Source organism: Sceloporus occidentalis, unplaced genomic scaffold (genome assembly GCF_023333645.1).
Source record: "Sceloporus occidentalis isolate IW3139 unplaced genomic scaffold, rSceOcc1.0.p SCAF_68, whole genome shotgun sequence".
Taxonomy (NCBI): domain Eukaryota; kingdom Metazoa; phylum Chordata; class Lepidosauria; order Squamata; family Phrynosomatidae; genus Sceloporus; species Sceloporus occidentalis.
This window is the reverse complement of record NW_028317048.1, coordinates 1,784,792-1,804,173: the sequence shown is the minus strand read 5'-3', so window position 1 is coordinate 1,804,173 and position 19,382 is coordinate 1,784,792. Positions and strand designations below refer to the sequence as shown.

The window sequence follows — 19,382 nt, the reverse complement described above, 5'->3', positions numbered from 1 at the left end:
TTATTTGTGAGATTAAGGCCCAGATATCGTCCATCATAAAAATCCACCCCAGTGAGCTTTTCTGCTAACGACTGAGCTGGCCCTGTATAATGCATAGTTTAATCGGTGAGGTAAGCTTTAAGAAATCCTTCACGTTACCCATACTGGGCCAACTCAGGCCTTATGGCACAAGAAGCTCACTGGCGTAGGGCCTTCAGAATGTATTGTGATACCCCAAGTAACTCCCTCTTTAGTGAATAGATATCTCTGTGTTCCACACACCTCATACAAGGACTATATGCCGGCAGTATATACTCAGAATGGAGTGATATACAGCACCCTCCACTAATATTACCCTTGGCAAATATGAACAAAGACTGCTGCGAGAAATCGTCTTTATTGTTTAACCCTTTGATCTTTGAAAAATACTCTGCTCTTAGGCTAGGTTTCCACTTGTTTTTTTTTTGCTAAAAACGCCCATAAAAACGCCAATAGCGCCACCTGGCGTTTTTTTTGTGAAAAAACGTTGCAGCCAGATGTTAGCTGTTCTTCAATAGGAAATCGCAGAATGCCATATCCACTTGGTGTTTTTCTGTTCGGCGTTTTTTCAGTCCTCTTTGGCGTTTTTCTGCTTTATTGGGCTCTGTGGCAGTTTTTCAAAATCGCAGCATGTTGACACTCTGGCGTTTTTTGCAAGGAAATCTTGGCGTTTTTCTCCAATAGAAGTCTATGGGAGAGAAAAAACGCCATGAAAAAGCCATGTGGGTTTTTTGCCTTGGCGTTTTTTTGGGCGTTTTTTCCACAGTTACAATGCAGAGGATGGACCCAGTATCTGTGTGTCCTACGAGAAATAGGCTGAAAACAAACAGTTTCACACAAAACAAAGTTCATATTGAATTCTACACCATTTGGAACAAACATGCCATTACAAACAAACATACGCGACGCATCAACTGGATCCTGCGTGCCAAAAGCAACAGCAAACAATTTGCACCATCATTTGGGGCCAATCTTCCTAGAGGAGCAGACATTCGGAATAAAGCACGCCTTACAAACCACAGAAAAGTGACAAAAGGGTCCGCCGGGGTGTTTAAGTAGAACTCTACCAAGTAAATGACATCAGGGGGCAGATACTTGCCATTTATCCTAAACCCTTTTAGCTGGGTGAAACGTCTAACGTGTAAAGGCTGGAAAAACTGCCTAAGGTCAAAAAAAGCAATTTCCACAGAAAGGCTAAAACGCCAGAAAAAACTCCAGAAAAAAACGCCAAAACGCGTTTTTCATCAAGAAACAAAATGCAGGACAAAAACCCAAGTGGAAACCTAGCCTTATAGATACACAAACAATTGCTAACACAACACAGTTTTAGCCAAAAAAGGCACCCTTTTAGTCAATACTCTGTGCTACCTCCCTTTGCCCAGATAACAGGTCTGAGTCTTCTCATATAATGCCTGATGAGGTTGGAGAATACATGGCAATGGATCTGAGACCATTGGTCCATACAGAATCCCTCTAGATCCTTCAAATTTCGAGATTGATGCTGGTGGACTGTCTTTTTAAGTTCACCCCACAGGCTTTCTAAGGAGTTCTAGTTAGGGGACAGGGATGGCCTTGAAAGGACCTTGAATTTATGGTCAGTAAATTATTTTTGTGTTTATTTTGATGTATATTTTGGATCATTGTCATGCTGGAAGATCCAACCACGGTCCATTTTAAACTTTCTGGCAGAGGCAGTCAAGTATTCATCTAATATCTGTTGATATTTGATGGATTCCATGATGCCATGTATCCTCTAGCTGAGAACAGCCCCAAAACATTTGAGTCGCCACCATACTTAACATGGGCATGAGGTACTTTTCCATATGGCTACCTCTCTGTCTGCACCAAACCCCCCTATGATGTTTATTGTCAAAGAGCTCTATTTTGGTTTCATCTGACCATAGAACCCGATCCCATTTAAAGTTTTAGTAGTGTCTGGCAACCTGAAGTCGGTTGAGTTTGTTTTTGGATAAGAGTACAGGCTTTTTTCTTGAAACCCTTCCAAACAACTTGTGGTGATGTAGGTGATTTCAGATTGTAGTTTTTGAGACTTTCTGCCGCTAAGACACAACTAACTTCTGCAATTCTCCAGCTGTGATCCTTGGAGATCTTTAGGTCACTCAAACCATCATCTTCACAGCGCGTTGACAATATAGACACATGTCCTCTTCCACATTGATTCATAACACTACCAGCTGACGTGAACTTCTTAATTATTGCCCTGACGGTGAAAATGGGCATTTTTAATGCTTTTGCATTTTATGAAGCTCAGCCGCACATTACAGCTATATTCCTTGGTCTTACCCATTGTAATGAATGGCTAAGGGAACTTGGCCTATCTATTACCTAATATTTATACCCCTGTGAAACAGGAAGTCATGGTTAAACAATTTCCTGTCCTTAGCAACCCAGCTTTACAAAAAATTTTAAAATATCAATGGGAATATACCCCAAATATATTTTTCCTGTATGAATTCATAGGGGTGCCAATAATTGTGCCACACGTATACTTCACAATTTTTTATTTTTGGATAAACTTGTGTTGTGTTTGCAATTGTTTAATATCCATGAGTGCAGAGTATTTTTGAAAGATCAAAGGGCTAAACAATAGAGACAATTCTTTATCTTTGCTCATATTTACCAAGGGTAAATATGATATTAGTGGAGGACGCTGTATGTCAGTGTCATGAAGCACCACATTTTAACTGGACAGCCATATTTGTAACTATGACAACAACATAAGTGGCAACTTTCCTAAAATACTAGACAAAGATAAAAAAATATATCTATGTCGGCCATGAAGCACTACTAGGTTATTTGTACCACTATAGTGTCATATTTTCATTGCTGTTTGGTTATGGGTATATTTAAAGAATATTTTCTTCTGTAGTAAACTCCCATTACACTATGCCATCCAAGAGATAGGGCAAAGATGATGGTAGTAGTTCCCCTATTATCTTCCTGGTTGGCTGAGGATCATAGGAGTTGTAATCAGCATTACAAGGTGGCTCAAAAAATGGCACCAAAAGGTAGATTTCTGTGTTATTAGAATGCATCATTTTGACTGTATTCCTGGACAGTATGTTCAAATACCTACACTGCCCGGTGTACATTCCAGCCAGGGGTGATAATGACACCTGCCCGGCCGGAGCACCGCAGCCTGTCCGTTATTAAGGAAGGACTGTGTCAGGGCAAAGGGAATGGAGGTAAAAGGAGGAGGGCCAGAGCCGCTAGAGACAGCAGGAAGAGAGGCCCCAGCGGTGTTACATCAGCCGGGCTGCCAGTGAAGGGCAGGCACCCAATGTCACACGTGGGAACAGCAGCCCAGCTGCGGCACGTGTACTCCTGGCGCCCAGGGCACTAGGGTAATAGTGGGGGGCAGGTGTGATGAGGGCAGGTGTGATGGGTCCTGTGGGGGGCAGGTGTGATGAAGGTACTTGGAAGGAATAGCCCATCACCTGGACTAACTCAGAGAATGCGCATCACCGCCCCGGAGATCGATACGTTGGATAGGGAGGGGAGCGCCGTGTAATAGAAGCGGTGTGGCTGCCCCGTGACCCAGCAGTGCAGGTTAATGAATAACTGGGAGTAATGGCGGAACTTACCGCGGATGTATGTCCCGTGTCCCCGGCACAGACCTCAGCCTCCCTCCCGCTGACAGCCGGTCCCCGCCCACACACATGCCTATTCATCCGCCATCCTATAGCACATGCCCCGATGAGTCTCCTTAACGGGTGGGTGGGCAGGATAATACTTCCCACCTGTTACCGGTGCGTGCAGGAAGCCACCCGGTGCTGTTAGGGACTGGATAGGAAGCTGTGATTCGGGTGGAAGGAGCAGTAATCGGAATACCTAGGATCTAGTACAGTCTTAGATACCATCACTCCTAGTACGCTCAGCCATTATGCCATTATTCCTGCAGCCCTAAAGTTCCCTCAGCTAAAATATGCAATTAGCTTCCAAAATATCACGATCGCGCATCCTTTATATGTTTTACACACTGATGTGGTGATGCTAACTTACTAGACAACTCCCATGACCCTCAGAAATACTGCCTGATGTAGTATTGTAGTTTAGGTGGTGTTTGTTTCCCAGGCCAGTCAAAGGCTGATAATATTCACAATGCTCAGCATCACCTTGTTCATAATTCAGTGAATAGGAATGTCACAAAACCCTGGACACCAACAGATGTGTTTAGGAGCCATAAACACGCAGGCAATATACATGCAGGCAATATACACGCAGGCGATATACATGCTGGCAGTATAGATGCAGGAGATATACACACAGGCAATATACATGCTGGAAGTATACATGCTGGCAACCTTTTCCTGCAGGGCAGTCCAGTTCAAGGCCACCCATCTATCAACTGCACATAAGGTTACCATGGAAACATAGAACCTGCGACTGCAGGTAAGAAGCATTCTAGTCTCAGTGATATACCACGTGCTCAGTGATATGCCATGCGCTCAGTGATATGCCATGCGCTCAGTGATATACCACGCACCCAGTTATATACCACGCGCTCAGTGATATACCATGCCCTCAATGATATTCCACGCGCTCAGTGATATACCACGCACCCAGTTATATACCACGCGCTCAGTGATATACCACGCCCTCAATGATATTCCATGCGCTCAGTGATATACCACGCACCCAGTTATATACCACGCTCTCAGTGATATACCACGCCCTCAATGATATTCCACGCGCTCAATGATATACCACGCGCCCAGTGATATACCACGCGCTCAATGATATACCACGCGCTCAGTGATATACCATGCGCTCAGTGATATACCACGCGCTCAGTGATATATCAGGTGCTCAGTGATATACCACGCGCTCAGTGATATACCACGCACCCAGTTATATACCACGCGCTCAGTGATATACCACGCCCTCAATGATATTCCATGCGCTCAGTGATATACCACGCACCCAGTTATATACCACGCTCTCAGTGATATACCACGCCCTCAATGATATTCCACGCGCTCAATGATATACCACGCGCCCAGTGATATACCACGCGCTCAATGATATACCACGCGCTCAGTGATATACCATGCGCTCAGTGATATACCACGCGCTCAGTGATATATCAGGTGCTCAGTGATATACCACGCGCTCAGTGATATGCCACGCGCTCAGTGATATACCACGCGCTCAGTGATATGCCACGCGCTCAGTGATATGCCACGTGCTCAGTGATATGCCACGTGCTCAGTGATATACCACGCGCCCAGTGATATACCACGCGCTCAGTGATATACCACGCGCTCAATGATATACCACACTCTCAGTGATATACCACGCGCTCAGTGATATACCACGCGCTCAATGATATACCACGCGCTCAATGGTATACCACGCGCTCAGTGATATATCAGGTGCTCAGTGATATACCACGCGCTCAGTGATATGCCACACGCTCAGTGATATACCACGCGCTCAGTGATATGCCACACGCTCAGTGATATACCACGTGCTCAGTGATATACTACGCACTCAGTGATATGCCACGCTCTCAGTGATATACCACGCGCTCAGTGATATACGACGCGCTCAGTGATATACCTCGCGCCCAGTGATATAAAACCTCCTTACATTTCCTCTAAGCCTCTGGGCCGCTTGTTTTAGATAATGGCCTGTTGCCCAAACATCTCTCCTCCTTTTGAAATAAATGTTCTTTTTGTACTTTGTGGGTGACAGGGATATATAGACTGCTCAAAATAATAAAGGGAACACTAAGATTACACATCCTAGATCTGAATGAATGAACTAATCGTATGACATAATTGCGTCTTTACATAGTTGAATGTGCTGACAACAAAATTACACAACAATTCTCAATGGAAATCAAATTTATCAACCCATGGAGGTCTGGATATGGAGTCACACTCAAAATCTTGAAAAACCACACTACAGGCTGATCCAACTTTGATGTAATGTCCTTAAAACAAGTCACAATGAGGCTCAGTAGTGTGTGTGTGTGGCCTCCACGTGCCGTATGACCTCCCTACAACGCCTGGGCATGCTCCTGATGAGATTGCGGATGGTCTCCTGAGGGATGTCCTCCCAGACCTGGACTAAAGCATCCGCAAACTCCTGGACAGTCTGTGGTGCAACGTGGCGTTGGTGGATGGAGCGAAACATGATGTCCCAGATGTGCTCAATCGGATTCAGGTCTGGGGAACGGGCGGGCCAGTCCATAGCATCAATGCCTTCCTCTTGCAGGAACTGCTGACACACTCCAGCCACATGAGGTCTAGCATTGTCTTGCATTAGGAGGAACCCAGGGCCAACCGCACCAGCATATGGTCTCACAAGGGGTTGGAGGATCTCATCTCGGTACCTAATGGCAGTCAGGCTACCTCTGGCAAGCACATGGCACACCATTACTGACCCACCGCCAAACCGGTCATGGTGGAGGATGTTGCAGGCAGCAGAACGTTCTCCACGGCGTCTCCAGACTCTGTCACGTCTGTCACATGTGCTCAGTGTGAACCTGCTTTCATCTGTGAAGAGCACAGGGCGCCAGTGGCGAATATGCCAATCCTGGTGTTCTCTGGCAAATGCCAAACGTCCTGCACGGTGTTGGGCTGTGGACGTTGGGCCCTCATACCACCCTCATGGAGTCTGTTTCTGACCGTTTGAGTGGACACATGCACATTTGTGGCCTGCTGGAGGTCATTTTGCAGGGCTCTGGCAGTGCTCCTCCTGCTCCTCCTTGCACAAAGGCGGAGGTAGCGGTCCTGCTGCTGGGTTGTTGCCCTCCTACGGCCTCCTCCACGTCTCCTGATGTAGTGGCCTGTCTCCTGGTAGCGCCTCCATGCTCTGGACACTACGCTGACAGACACAGCAAACCTTGCCACAGCTCGCATTGATGTGCCATCCTGGATGAGCTGCACTACCTGAGCCACTTGTGTGGGTTGTAGACTCCGTCTCATGCTACCACTAGAGTGAAAGCGCCGCCAGCATTCAAAAGTGACCAAAACATCAGCCAGGAAGCATAGGAACTGAGAGGTGGTCTGTGGTCACCCCCTGCAGAACCACTCCTTTATTGGGGGTGTCTTGCTAATTGCTTATAATTTCCACCTTTTGTCTGTTCCATTTGCACAACAGCATGTGAAATTGATTGTCCATCAGTGTTGCTTCCTGAGTGGACAGTGTGATTTCACAGATGTGTGATTGACTTCGAGTTACATTGTGTTGTTTAAGTGTTCCCTTTATTATTTTGATCAGTATATATATATATATAAATATACTCACCTGTGTGGTGCAGATGCCAGATCCTGTCTAAAATGACTGATACTTAGCGCCCGCTGCATTGGGCCAGAGGAAAATCTGGCCTTTTACGCATAAACATAAAAACAAATCTTCAGGAAAACATTATAAATATATATATATGTAAATATATATATATATATATACGTGACATTTGAGGGTAGCTTTAGGTTTCCAAGGGCCCAAAAATAAAGAGATGTAAGAGAACAATCGCTAATGTTGACATTAAGTTAATTACCCGTTGGCCCTGGCACATTAAGGTCGGTGGCCACCTAGAGACATAAGTGCGGCCGACGGCTGTGTGTTACATTTTTGTTCTAATATAGCATGCAGCCGGGTATATCCAGCCTGTGGCCGAATACTGCAGCACCCCATGTTTGCATTTTGCCCGCTGTGCCAGATGGCCAGTTCTCCCCAAATGTATTGGGCAATGTATGGCGCATCATTGGAAAATCAGCAGTTACGTTTACCTCTCATAAATCAGTGTCTGTGTTGGTTTTTGGCCGTTAGTGCTACTCATGCTCAGCGAAACAGGTTACGCAAGGACAAACTGTGGATGTGGAAAACAGGGCTGTCCTTTTGAACCTCTTACTAAACAGGACTTTGGAACAGCAATTTTATGGGCTTACAAAATGTTCTAATGCGAGCGTCTCCCAGGGAACTCTGTGCATTAACTCATCAAATTCCCACCTTCCACAGGATCATGTTTTAAAATATTGTACTTCCAGTCAGCATGCCATTGTCTCCGCAGTTGGGTTATACAGACTTATTGGTTATCATCCGCATGGATCTCCTTTCGTATGTGAAGATGGACCAACAGTTTGAAGACTTCAAGGAATAATGTATCATAATGTAATGCATCATTATCCTCAAAGTAATCTCCACCAGACAATATCCACTTTACCAAATGTTCATGCAACTTTTTGAATCAATGCTGGATATTTTCCACAGTGACCCGTGATCATGTTATTGCGAGTGGTTGGAATGTCACCAAACTTTTGATCATGAGTTAAGAATTGTGAAACAGATGTTACACACATTTGACACATGCAAAGTTCTTTTGGTCAAAATCAGCTCACATGATCCATAGGAGATTCCCAGGTCATCAGCAATTTCTTCCTTGGTTAATCATTGGCCATATAAGTTTTTTTTTTAACCTTATGGCGTGGCCCCAAAGGTTACCCTCAATGTGGGACATCTCTGACTTACTTTTGTCAATTTTGGAAATGTTTTAGGTAAATAGCAGCCTTACTCAAAGATGACCAAAGGAAATGATTGTCACCTTCAAGGATTTGTCTTCCATCTTCAGTCGATTACACAATAGTAATTACAAAATCCAGTAGAATTACTGTATGCAGTGAGGTCATGAACAATTTCTGATAACGAGAAGGACATGTCTCATTGATGTAGGTGTAGCTGATGTTCCGCAGGGATTCTTGATTTATTTGTGTCCCATCCACATCATTATACTAGTTAGCAAACTCACTCCTGCGTGTGATGATCCGAGCATGTTTCATTAAAATCTATTTGCCCCTAAAAAATAGCTCTTGGTTGTTTTACATTGGTCAAAATGTGATGTCAATTTTTTTTGGCTTGTCAGCTTGTTTCTGGATACTGACCTCTTTTGTCTGGGATTTAGCTTCTGTGATTTCACTTTGTCTTCTCGTTACTGACCCAGTCCATCATGTACTATCCTGCTTAATTGGCCTACCCACAGCCTGGTCTCTCTCAGCAGAAGCCTGCAATGCTTAAGTTCCACTACGTTGAAAGAATTTAAAGTGTCTTCCTATTATGTTAGCACTGCCATAGCAGGGGGGGGGGGTCCTTAAATGGGAAGAGACCCTGCCTCCTGATCCCTGTGTTATCACATAACTGTGAAAAAACAACTTTCCATGTTGCACTCAGCTTGTTTGAGGGTCAAACTTAAGTACAGAACTGTTCCCCATCTAATTTAGAAATATCCCTTTGAAAGCCCCGACTGGTCATCAGATACACTGGGCAAATGCCGGGTAGGGAGGTGGCTTCTAATGTCTTCGACTTACTACTTGTGTCCGCTTGTTGGATAGTTACACTTATACACATAGAATCGGCTTCAGTTATCAGGATCATTTTTATTTTTAGTCTTGTCCTGTTCCTTTCTGGTTAAGGGTAATGTGAAATATTTATTTGTATTGTTCATCCACTCAAATCAAGAGTCACACAAATTCATTTGTGTCAGATTGTATTATTTATTAATAAAGGGTCAACATACTCTTCAATGCCAAATATTGGAAGTACAAAAGAATGACTTTACCCAGGGGTGTTGAAATCCAGGTCCTGAGGGCCACAAACTCCAGGAAGTTGGAACACAATTTCATAAAGTTCAGTCTGAGTGTCCGAGCCGGAATATCCGTAAGTCTGCATCCCTTGAGACCTGAGTTGGACTCTCCTGCTCACAATATATAAGATACATGGGTTTTTACATCCCAGTCTAGAATTTCTGCTGGTAAATGTCCTTGGAAATGGATAAGCATAGCTTTGGACATGCGGTATGACATCACATGAACGCCACCTTCGTAAACACTTGTGTGGCTGGAACCCCAGAGGGGGTAGAATAAATCAAACCTCGAGTTCAACGTGGACAGTGGCCTCCTCATTAGGGGTGCGACTGGATATTGTACATCCCGTAGCAACATTTTAATATCAAAAAGTAAAAGGCACAGGGCAGTCTTTTCTGTATTAGAGGTATGCATCATTCCTTACACAACAAATGTGTATTTCCTTGGTAGCCAAATGGATTAAAAATTTAGATTGGATTTACAAGTCTTCAAACTGCTCCATCATCAGTTTCCTGCTGTATTCATATGCTACAAAAAGAGCCCCATTGGCTGGAAACGCTCGGATCAGGGTGGGCTTCAGTCCAGAGTATAGGGCTAACACACCTGCAAGATCACAAAAATGATACTTAGACATTTGCCGTAAATCCCCGTAATCTCAAGAGGGCCGTCAACCGATTTGCCACTGAATGAAGAGCCAAGCTCCTTCCACCTAGTGCATAGATCATACCTTCCAACGAAGAGGGATTTATTTAATTTATTCAGTGCGGATAGGTGCGTGGCTAAAAGGAGAACTCACAATGATGTTTCATGAAACTTGGTGAAATTTCGATAGCTATTTATGTAATTGAGACATTTGGAAAAGTAATGTATTACGATTCCTAAACTGAATTTATAAATGCATTTCATACAGTTTATATACTTATCACCGGGAAGTTTAAGGCTGCAGAACACTTTTATACTCACGCCAAATAAATATTCTGAGCTCCTAGATTTGGGTCTCAATGAAACACACTTGGCAGGCATGATAGATGAGAGAAGGAATTCTTCATCTCACCGCAACTCATCAAACAATCACTGTTCACTGAGAAAACCACATATATGTTATAACAATTATTCGATGGGTAGTAGGATTCAGTATTTACCTTCATTCCTCAAAATTCTTCCAAATGTCCTAATGAAACCTGCCTGCTTTCCGGTCATGGAAAGTACTTGGATTCTGGATTTAACACAATCCACTGGAAATACAACCAACCACAAGGAGATCCCTCCGAATCCTCCGCTAATCATCAATGGAAGGATTCCTAACGGAAGAAATAAGAGCATAATGCTGATCCTTAGATTCTCAATTAAATCACTGTGTGAACATCTTGACACACCTAAAGAAGTGATACAATAATTCATGGTGCCTCCAAATGAATCATATACTTTAAAAGTGCAAAAATAACACTGTTCTATTCTTAATGAACCTATAAACTACTATGGTGTTGAAATCATTGAAGAGAAATATGTAAAATATATTGAAACGTACCAAGTTCATCTTTCGTTTTTTCTCCAGATACAAAAAACGAGCGTCCCAACTCATAGCCCCCGAAGAAGAAAAAGTATCCTGGCACTTCTCTGAGCAGCGTGCTGGACAACCCATGATAAAAGCCCATTGGACCATCCGTACGAAGGATACTTTTTATCACTGACCAGACTGTGCTATGAAGATGATCAGACTATTAGGTTATTGAGGTTTGGGACATCTGTAAATTCTTGAATAACCAATCTGAAGGAATTTATAGCTTCTATCCAGGCCAAATCTGACTTTTTAGAAAATGTCACTACATTATTTTTATTACAATAAAATCAAAATACCCCCCCCCCCCCATATGCTGTGCCAGTGACACAGCAGGACACTGGTGGAGCATAATATGTAAAAGAGTCAAGAGGCAGCCAAGAGGGTAAATAACCAAGCATTGTGTCCATCAACACCTTGTACATCAATAGCATTTAAATAAAACCTTTAAATGTTTGATTTTAATGACCATGCTTCTAGTTAGATATTCTAATTTGTGGCCACACTGGCACAATAATAAAATTGAAAATAATAATAATTATTCTTCTGAATCTATCTATCTGCCTCCCAGCAGACATACTGACACTTACTTTTGTCCTTCTATAATCTTGCCAGACAGTTTCATTTCATGCATGGCCTGAAGACGACATTTCACCAGCTCTGTAGGACAAAGGGCCAATGAGGCAAATGCAGCTGCAACCGAGCCTGCGGTTGCATTGTGCAGGTTACTAAAATACAGAGACAAGACCTTCAAAAAAGACCCTCATCAGAATAAACTGACCACAGCATTAATAAAGCTTTTTCATGGCTCATTTAAAGTCTAGATAGTATCAGCCTTTCCTCTCTAAAGTCACCCACTCACCTTAGAGGTGCATTCTTCTCTAAGCCAGTGACGCTCCTGACGATTCTTTGGCAGAATCCGTAGCTCATGAACAGTACAGAGTTCTCTGCTATATTGGCCAGAAGAGCTGGGCTGGTTCCTTTGTAGAAGCCTCTGAAACCAACCTGATGGTATGTCTTCTTAGCGCAGTCTATGAGTCCCCGGTACAGGTTGGGGAAAGTCTGCATTTTCACCTTGGCCGTATCAAAGGGCTGTCCTGTTAGCACACATGCTGTTCCACCTGGAAACATAGTTTTCTAAATAACTGTGTATTCATCTGCCATTATACACAACAATATCTTCAACATGTCATTAAATATACATAAAAACATCATTTATATCACAGTTGTATACACAAAAGTGTTACTCTAAAGCACTAGTAGAGTCTACTGGAGGTGCAGTTAGACGTGGACCATGTTGCTACAGGTTTAAATCATGGTGCTACATTTGGGCATAGCTTTTGACAGGTGAAGGTGTTTTGTGGTAGATATTTCAGAGGAATGACTATTATGTGTAGAGTTCCTTAGGTAACCGCAGCCAGTTTGTAATGTAAAAATGAGTGACACTTCAAATAAGGGAAGTATTTATTTTAGCAGATTAAACTAATGCAGGAGCATTTGAAGTCCATGGAGATGGTAGCGTCATAAGTAACCACTTAGAGAAGCAAAAACATTGGCTTTGACCACTGGGTCAAACACCTGATAAACAATAAGAGGTGTAAGTTGGAAAAGGACTCGGAGGTAGGATGAAATGGGAACCTGCTCACATATTCACAGTGAATCTTTATGTGGTAAACTTTCAGAGCTCTGGGGTATGGGAGACCTGTTCATTTACATACTAGGCAACTAAAAATGATCAAACACTTCTGAAGATGCTTCATCAGGGACAAGTAGGACGTTTGTAGTTTATGGAATATGAAACAGGTATATATAGGGTTTTTATTGGGTCAGTGAAAGCTAAAGTGGTGCATGTTATACATGCAGATGGTATATATAGTGTGTGTGTGTGCATATCATGCATTTTATTTACACAATTTAATTTAAAAGCAAGTTCCCTATGCACATAATTGTGGCTTTAGACCTGTAGAACATTGTGGTACACTTATATATAGCACATGCTGAGCCTCTAGAAAAGCAGAAGTAATAAGGGTCCAAATCGGGACTGGTCCTCCTAAAGAGGTACAGTTGGGAGGGATGCATATTTAGACTAAAGAAAATATGGGACATTTTGAATTGCCACTGGCTGCGAAAGCATCATGGAATTTGTAGTCCACCAACACCAACAAAATGTGACCGGTCCACTTTTAGTTTGTGTAAGTAGAAACTAGACAGCAGACGTCACAAGAGCCCAGTAGGATTATAGAGACGCAGGTTACCTGCAGCTCCTGCTGTGAGGTCTATTGCTGCCTGGATGGTATTATTTGTCTTCATGTTCCTAGGGAGATCTTTGCTTTAACAATAGGTTTTGATCCTAATGTAGTAAAATGTATGAATCTGAAAAAAACCATGTGAAACATCAAACAAAACATCAACAGATACAATACTAAACATATTCCAAAATAGTAACATAGTAATTTAGGTTGTTTAAGTCCATCAGGTTCAACTCTTCTACTCATCCTGCTTTAGATCCAAAAGCTATTTTTCTAATATGGCCAAAATTACTTTTTACAAATTTACTCCAAAAGGCAATTAGATTTCTCCTTGGATCAAGAATCTCTGAGATATTAATGTTTATTTCTATCATTTATAGCCCTGTATGTTCTGCTTTTCTAAAAGAACTATCCAGATCCTTTTTGAAGGCATGCGTTCAGAGGATGACTTCATGTCCTTTGTACATTTCTGTTAATCAACAGGTCACTAGAGAGCTCTTTATATACAGATCCATTAGGGACGCCAATCAACTCAACAGAATTCTCTATTTACAAGCACTCTTTGCATATAATGTTATTAGGTTGGTTTGACAAGACCTTTTTTCACAAAACCATGCTCACCTCTACTAATTATATAATGTAATTTCAGATGAATTCTTCAATGTATGCCTTTAGCAACTGGTAAAATAATTTTCTCTTAGTCCTCATAGTGCAAAACTTTAGGCAATGTTTGTTTCATTGTGAGGGCCAGTGCTGATTTTAAGTCATCCCAGGTTGGCACCCAATGTCTTGAAAGATTGCCCTGCCTTGAAAGATTGCCCTGTCTTTAGGGTTGACCTTGTTAAACCTTGATGAGTGCTCCTCAACATACTAAAGACCTTTGAGTGCCTTAAGGGCCATTGAACAAGGGAGGGACATAGGCGCACACACTTCTGGGTGTGGATGACCTGAAACCTTCAAGTGAGTTCTGTAAAGCCATGATTGATTTTAAGTGTTTTAAGAAAAAAACTGAAAAGGACACCCGAACCTGCAGTCTCCTTTCTTCTCTTTCTGCCTACCCACTGAACTTCACTTAGACAATAATATTGGATTTTCCTAGATCATTATGAATTTGTTTCTGGTTCAGAAAATGTCATCAAGTTTTTAATCAAACATTTTAACATTTCCATTGTTAAGCAGACTAAATGGGCAGAATAGATTGGATGAATGTTTCTTATCACCCAGGCAAATTCCCATACATTCATTAGGCTTTTGGCCATTTTTTGTCTCATTCTCCTCGTAATTTCTCCTCGTTATAATACTGCCATCAAAAATATACATTATTTTGTCTAACTGAATCATAACCCAAATTTTGGTTTAGTAGCTTTTAGTATCACAGACTTCATTATTTTTTGTTCATTTTTGGTCTATTTTTGTTGTCTATATTGCTGTGCTAAGAAAAGCAATCAAAACCTTACCACTAATGTCAGCAGACTTTTGTTAAAAAAAAAAGAATTCTAAAAAGTAATCCAGTGTCTAGTATTACTTTGAACCCACCTAAACTTTGCTTTAGAAACTCACTTGTCCATTGGTGCTAATAAAGGTCATGAGCCAACGTTGCGTAGCTTGTCATGGGTTGTTTGTATATGTGTATGAGGGAATGATGGCACAGGCTGCATATCACCTGACATCTAATAACGTGATCAACTGTGTCCTCTAAAATGCTCTAAAAGGTTAATACATGTGGAAGGGTAATAGTGGTATCGTCTCCAACAGAAATTAACCACAATGTTAATGATGCCACTGAAAATGTATCTTAAGGTAGCTTAGTGAATACTCTTCTAAAAGCCGAACACTAATGTATTATGCATGTTTACCGTAACCTCATTCTCTCCTTGGTGTTGCCTTATATTAATGGAAATCTCATGCATGTTTAAATCCCCTTAATCTGCTACTTCTGCTGGAAGGATGTTCCATTTATCTACCACCCTCTCAGTCCTTTAATTACATCAAGGCCTCTCACTCTTTGGTTTCAGACTATGACTGCTTCTCCTTACATTTCTCCTCCTTTGTAATACGTGTCACTTCAGTGCCGCAGTGAGACCCTCGGAGGCCCTCAGCGCTTCTTTGAATGCTCTCTGGAATATCTATATCATTCCCTCTGCCTGCTCCGAATGCCTCTCTCTCTCTCTCTCTCTATATATATATACACACACGCACATGTTAAGGATATTATCTTAAAGATTTCTCACGTGTGTTAGCAGAGGGCTGTGGTTTCAGCTCACTGAGGTCATAATGAAGTTCGATCCCTGGCTTGTTTCTTGATAAGAAGTGCTGAGCTGGCCCTGTATAATGCAAAAATGAATCATTGAGGTGAGGTCCCCCATTGAATTAACTTATGCATAATACAGGGCCAGCCAAGCTCTACCTGCAGCAGAAGCTCACTGGGCTTCATAATGTAAAAAAAAAAAGTGAATAGACCTTATTGTGAAACTAACACATTTTCCATTAATTACTTTTATATTATACTACCCTCAGTAACAAAAAGTGTCCGACAATTAAGCAAGCCCTTAGCACCCCTCTACTGCCCAAAGGGTTAAAATACATTACCTAACCCTCAGCTACACATAAAGTGGTGTGTTGGTGATTTGTTAAAAAATGTACTTGGAGGAAGATACTTTACGTTACAACTCAGTATACATTAACAGAAATATAGTGCAAAGTCCCATACTCACTGGTTGCGCTTTAATGCCAAGCTGCTATCCCCGGCGTCTGACTTGAAATGACAGCTCTGCGTGACGACTCCTTGTTCTTGTTACTGAGTCGGACAAGCTGTCTATTTGTTCAGTGTCCTAATCCCTGCCACTATGATGACACTTTCCCCCTGTCTGTTTACATATTCCATTGTGACCCTTTTCCGAATGAACCAATATGATTTTAAACTCTCACTCTTTTTCAAATAATGGCATTCCTGCTTTGTAGACTGCGTTTGTAAGCATTGTCATTGCTTGCCCATTGCTTGTGGTAGTGATGTCCTTTTTTGCATAGGGCCTCTGCTGACAATATTCACTTGAAGATATTTTTCTACTTAGACAAAACATTAATTTAATCTATATAAGCATGGGTATGACCTATGATGGCGCTATATAATAATAATAATAATAATAATATATCATTGTTAGGTTATATTCTAGTTACTTGTTACGTCCTGTGTCAAGCATAATACAAGTCATTATTCAAATCCTGAAGCTGCTCTGTTGCTTGGATTTGTGGGATCTGTGGGACCCAGGGCATGTCCCTCATGCTTGTGGTTTCCTCAGTTCTGAGCAGAGGTGTCAAGTGGCCAGTGTTTGACCGGCTTGACCATTTTTTATAAGGTTAAGCTGGTTGCCAGTTGTATTCTTTGACTGGCTCTATATCCATTTTAGTATAGCTGCTTCCTTACTGTTAGATGCAACGTAACAGCTTGCATAGATCACTGTTACATTTAAATAGAACACAGGAAATAGGCAGTAAAACCAGATAAAATGTTGCTGTATAGGTGTATGTATAAGTGTGCGTAAGCATTAATGTTTCTTTCTGTGAATATGTTTTTGATGACTTCAGTGGGTCCTCTTTTGGTGGGAAGATTTGTCCCTCATTTTCTTTCAGCCAAGAAGGGAAGGAAGAGCCAGGGAGTGCAAGATCAGAAGAAGAAAATCGGGGACCTGGTTTCCAGGCTCCTAAAATCCTGGCTCTTAACCCGCTAAGAGCCAAGATTTTAAAGCAAAGTTTGAGCATTACAAAGGAGATGTGTTAAACATATGGTATCCTACAAGGGACTGACAAGCGGTGGCACTCCGGCTGATACGCACTATGACGCCCCGGAGGAACTAATGGGCAGCAGAGGTTGTCTACGCACATCGTGCAGACGTGGGCAAGTCTGGGGATGCACTTGTAAGTCGGGGGGGGGGCAGAGTGGCATTATGGGGGCGGAGTGGCATATCAGGGAGGCAGAGTGCCATATAGGGGGGTATAAGGCATATGAGGGAGGCAGAGTGGCATATAGAGTGGTTATAAAGCACATCTGGGGGGCAGAGTGGCATATCAAGGAGGCAGAGTTGCATTTCTATGGGGTATAAGGCATATCTAGTTAGAAGAGTGGCAAGCCTGGGGGCATAACTGGTGGGCAGTTTGGCAAATAAAAAACAGCAAATGAATTTGTCTCAATCATAGTTTTTATTAAATATGAAAAAATAATTTACATTAATTAATATTTACCAGTAAAACCTTTTTTCCTATAAGGTAGTCTTATATTCAGGCTTTTTCCCCTCTAAATTAATATTCAAATTGTGGGGGGACATCTCGTCTTATAATCAGGGTTGTACTTTTGACAGGACTAGATAATGCACGTGGAGCATATCCTCTGCCAGATGTGTTCTAACAACGTAGCAAAGTTCAAAAACTCCACAGAAAACACAGCTTACAAAAGATGTGTATATTGTACAGTTCTACAATCAGCAGTTCATAAAAGAGATCATTTGTATCTAAAACACTTCCCAAGTGACACCATGTTACCTACCTATGTGATCAGCCAGGTGTAGGTCATCAGAAGTAGAAACACTTCTCGTGCCGGCTTCAGGGCCAGTGATCAGTGGGTTAATGTTCACTCTCCAGCGGTGAATGAACGTACTCCCTCTTCTTGCCACGTCCCCCTCTGTAAAATATTTAGACAGTCAAAAGTAGGCTATGCACACAAGCTGTTTTTAAGTCACTAAATCTTCTGTGAAATTGAACAAATGGACCTCTTTCCTTTTGCAACACTGAAGAGGGAAAATCTCTGGCAGGGTTCTGTAAGAATAATTTCTTCTTTAAGCTGTCAGCCTTTCCAGCATTAGCTGCGTTGGATTATATTATCATGTGAGGGTCAGCACAGAGTTTTACTAAGAGCCAGGCTTTTAAAGGAAAGTTTCAGCATTACAAAGGAGATGTGTTAAACATATGGTATCCTACAAGGGACTGATACGCACTATGACTCCCATCGTGAATAGCTGGCTAGAAAGGCAAATAATAGTTTCTGATGTCTATCTCTGCATTCTGTGAAGCATCACACTTACTTATTGTTATTCCACTTCCGCGAAACACCATTTGAGCTTTTTAGCATGTTGCGCCAATAACCCTAATCACATAAGACAACATAAAGGAACGTTAAAGAAGATGTATTCATTTTCTATGGCAACAACCTATCAGTCTCTGATTTTATGTCCTGTGACAATTAAGTGTTCCTGCAAAAACGTATGAAAGACAAAAAAATGAAAAAGATTACAGGATAATATCCAAGAACGAGCAAGAAGCTTCTTCGTGAAAAAGTTTTCAGTAAGAGCTCGGCTTCCTTCTCTCAACTCCGCGCTCCCTGCTATCACCCTCCTGTATCACTGCTCCATTGCGACTGCTCCCACCACAGGACTTCAGCGCGGTAAATGATTAAGAAAAGGGATAGATAAGGAGAAACATGTACATGAGAGAAAGGTGGCAAGTCCCATGTGTGTCATCTGGGTGCTGGGTAAATCATATGAGTGCCATCTGGGTGCTGGCCAGGTCTTTTGGATGCAATCTGAGTGCTGGGCAAGCATTGTGGATGCCACCTGGGTCCTGAGCAAGTACTTTGGATGTATCTTGAGACTCGTACAACTCATTTGCTCCTGAAATTGAGTTTGTATGACCCTTAGGAGGCTTGATGCCCTTCTTGACCACCTGAGAAATGCTGGAGGTCAGCTTGCGCCTGAATTATTAAGGTCACATGTTGCTGGTCACTTGTGGTCACCTTTCACTTAAATTTAACTCCAGATGTGCTCCAGGTTACCAACATTAATATCGAAAAGGGCAGTGATAAAATTATGTTTACTTGGTTAGCACATTGTATAGAGGCGCATCTTTGGGACCCCAACCCCTCTGCCCCTCATCCTCCCCTGCAGCCCATCTTTTCCC

General features: G+C 42.2%; 1 protein-coding gene across 1 annotated transcript; it reads right to left on the bottom strand.

The window, feature by feature from the left end:
- Positions 1-10,107: 10,107 nt before the first annotated feature.
- LOC149286485 (mitochondrial ornithine transporter 1-like) lies at positions 10,108-13,497 on the bottom strand. Its single transcript, XM_089493913.1, has 6 exons — positions 13,443-13,497; positions 12,050-12,308; positions 11,778-11,915; positions 11,158-11,330; positions 10,772-10,930; positions 10,108-10,232 (listed from the first exon to the last, which is right to left on the bottom strand). The coding sequence occupies exons 1-6, from the start codon at positions 13,495-13,497 to the stop codon at positions 10,108-10,110; spliced, it is 909 nt and encodes a 302-aa protein (XP_089350039.1).
- Between the last annotated feature and the right edge of the window lie 5,885 nt (positions 13,498-19,382).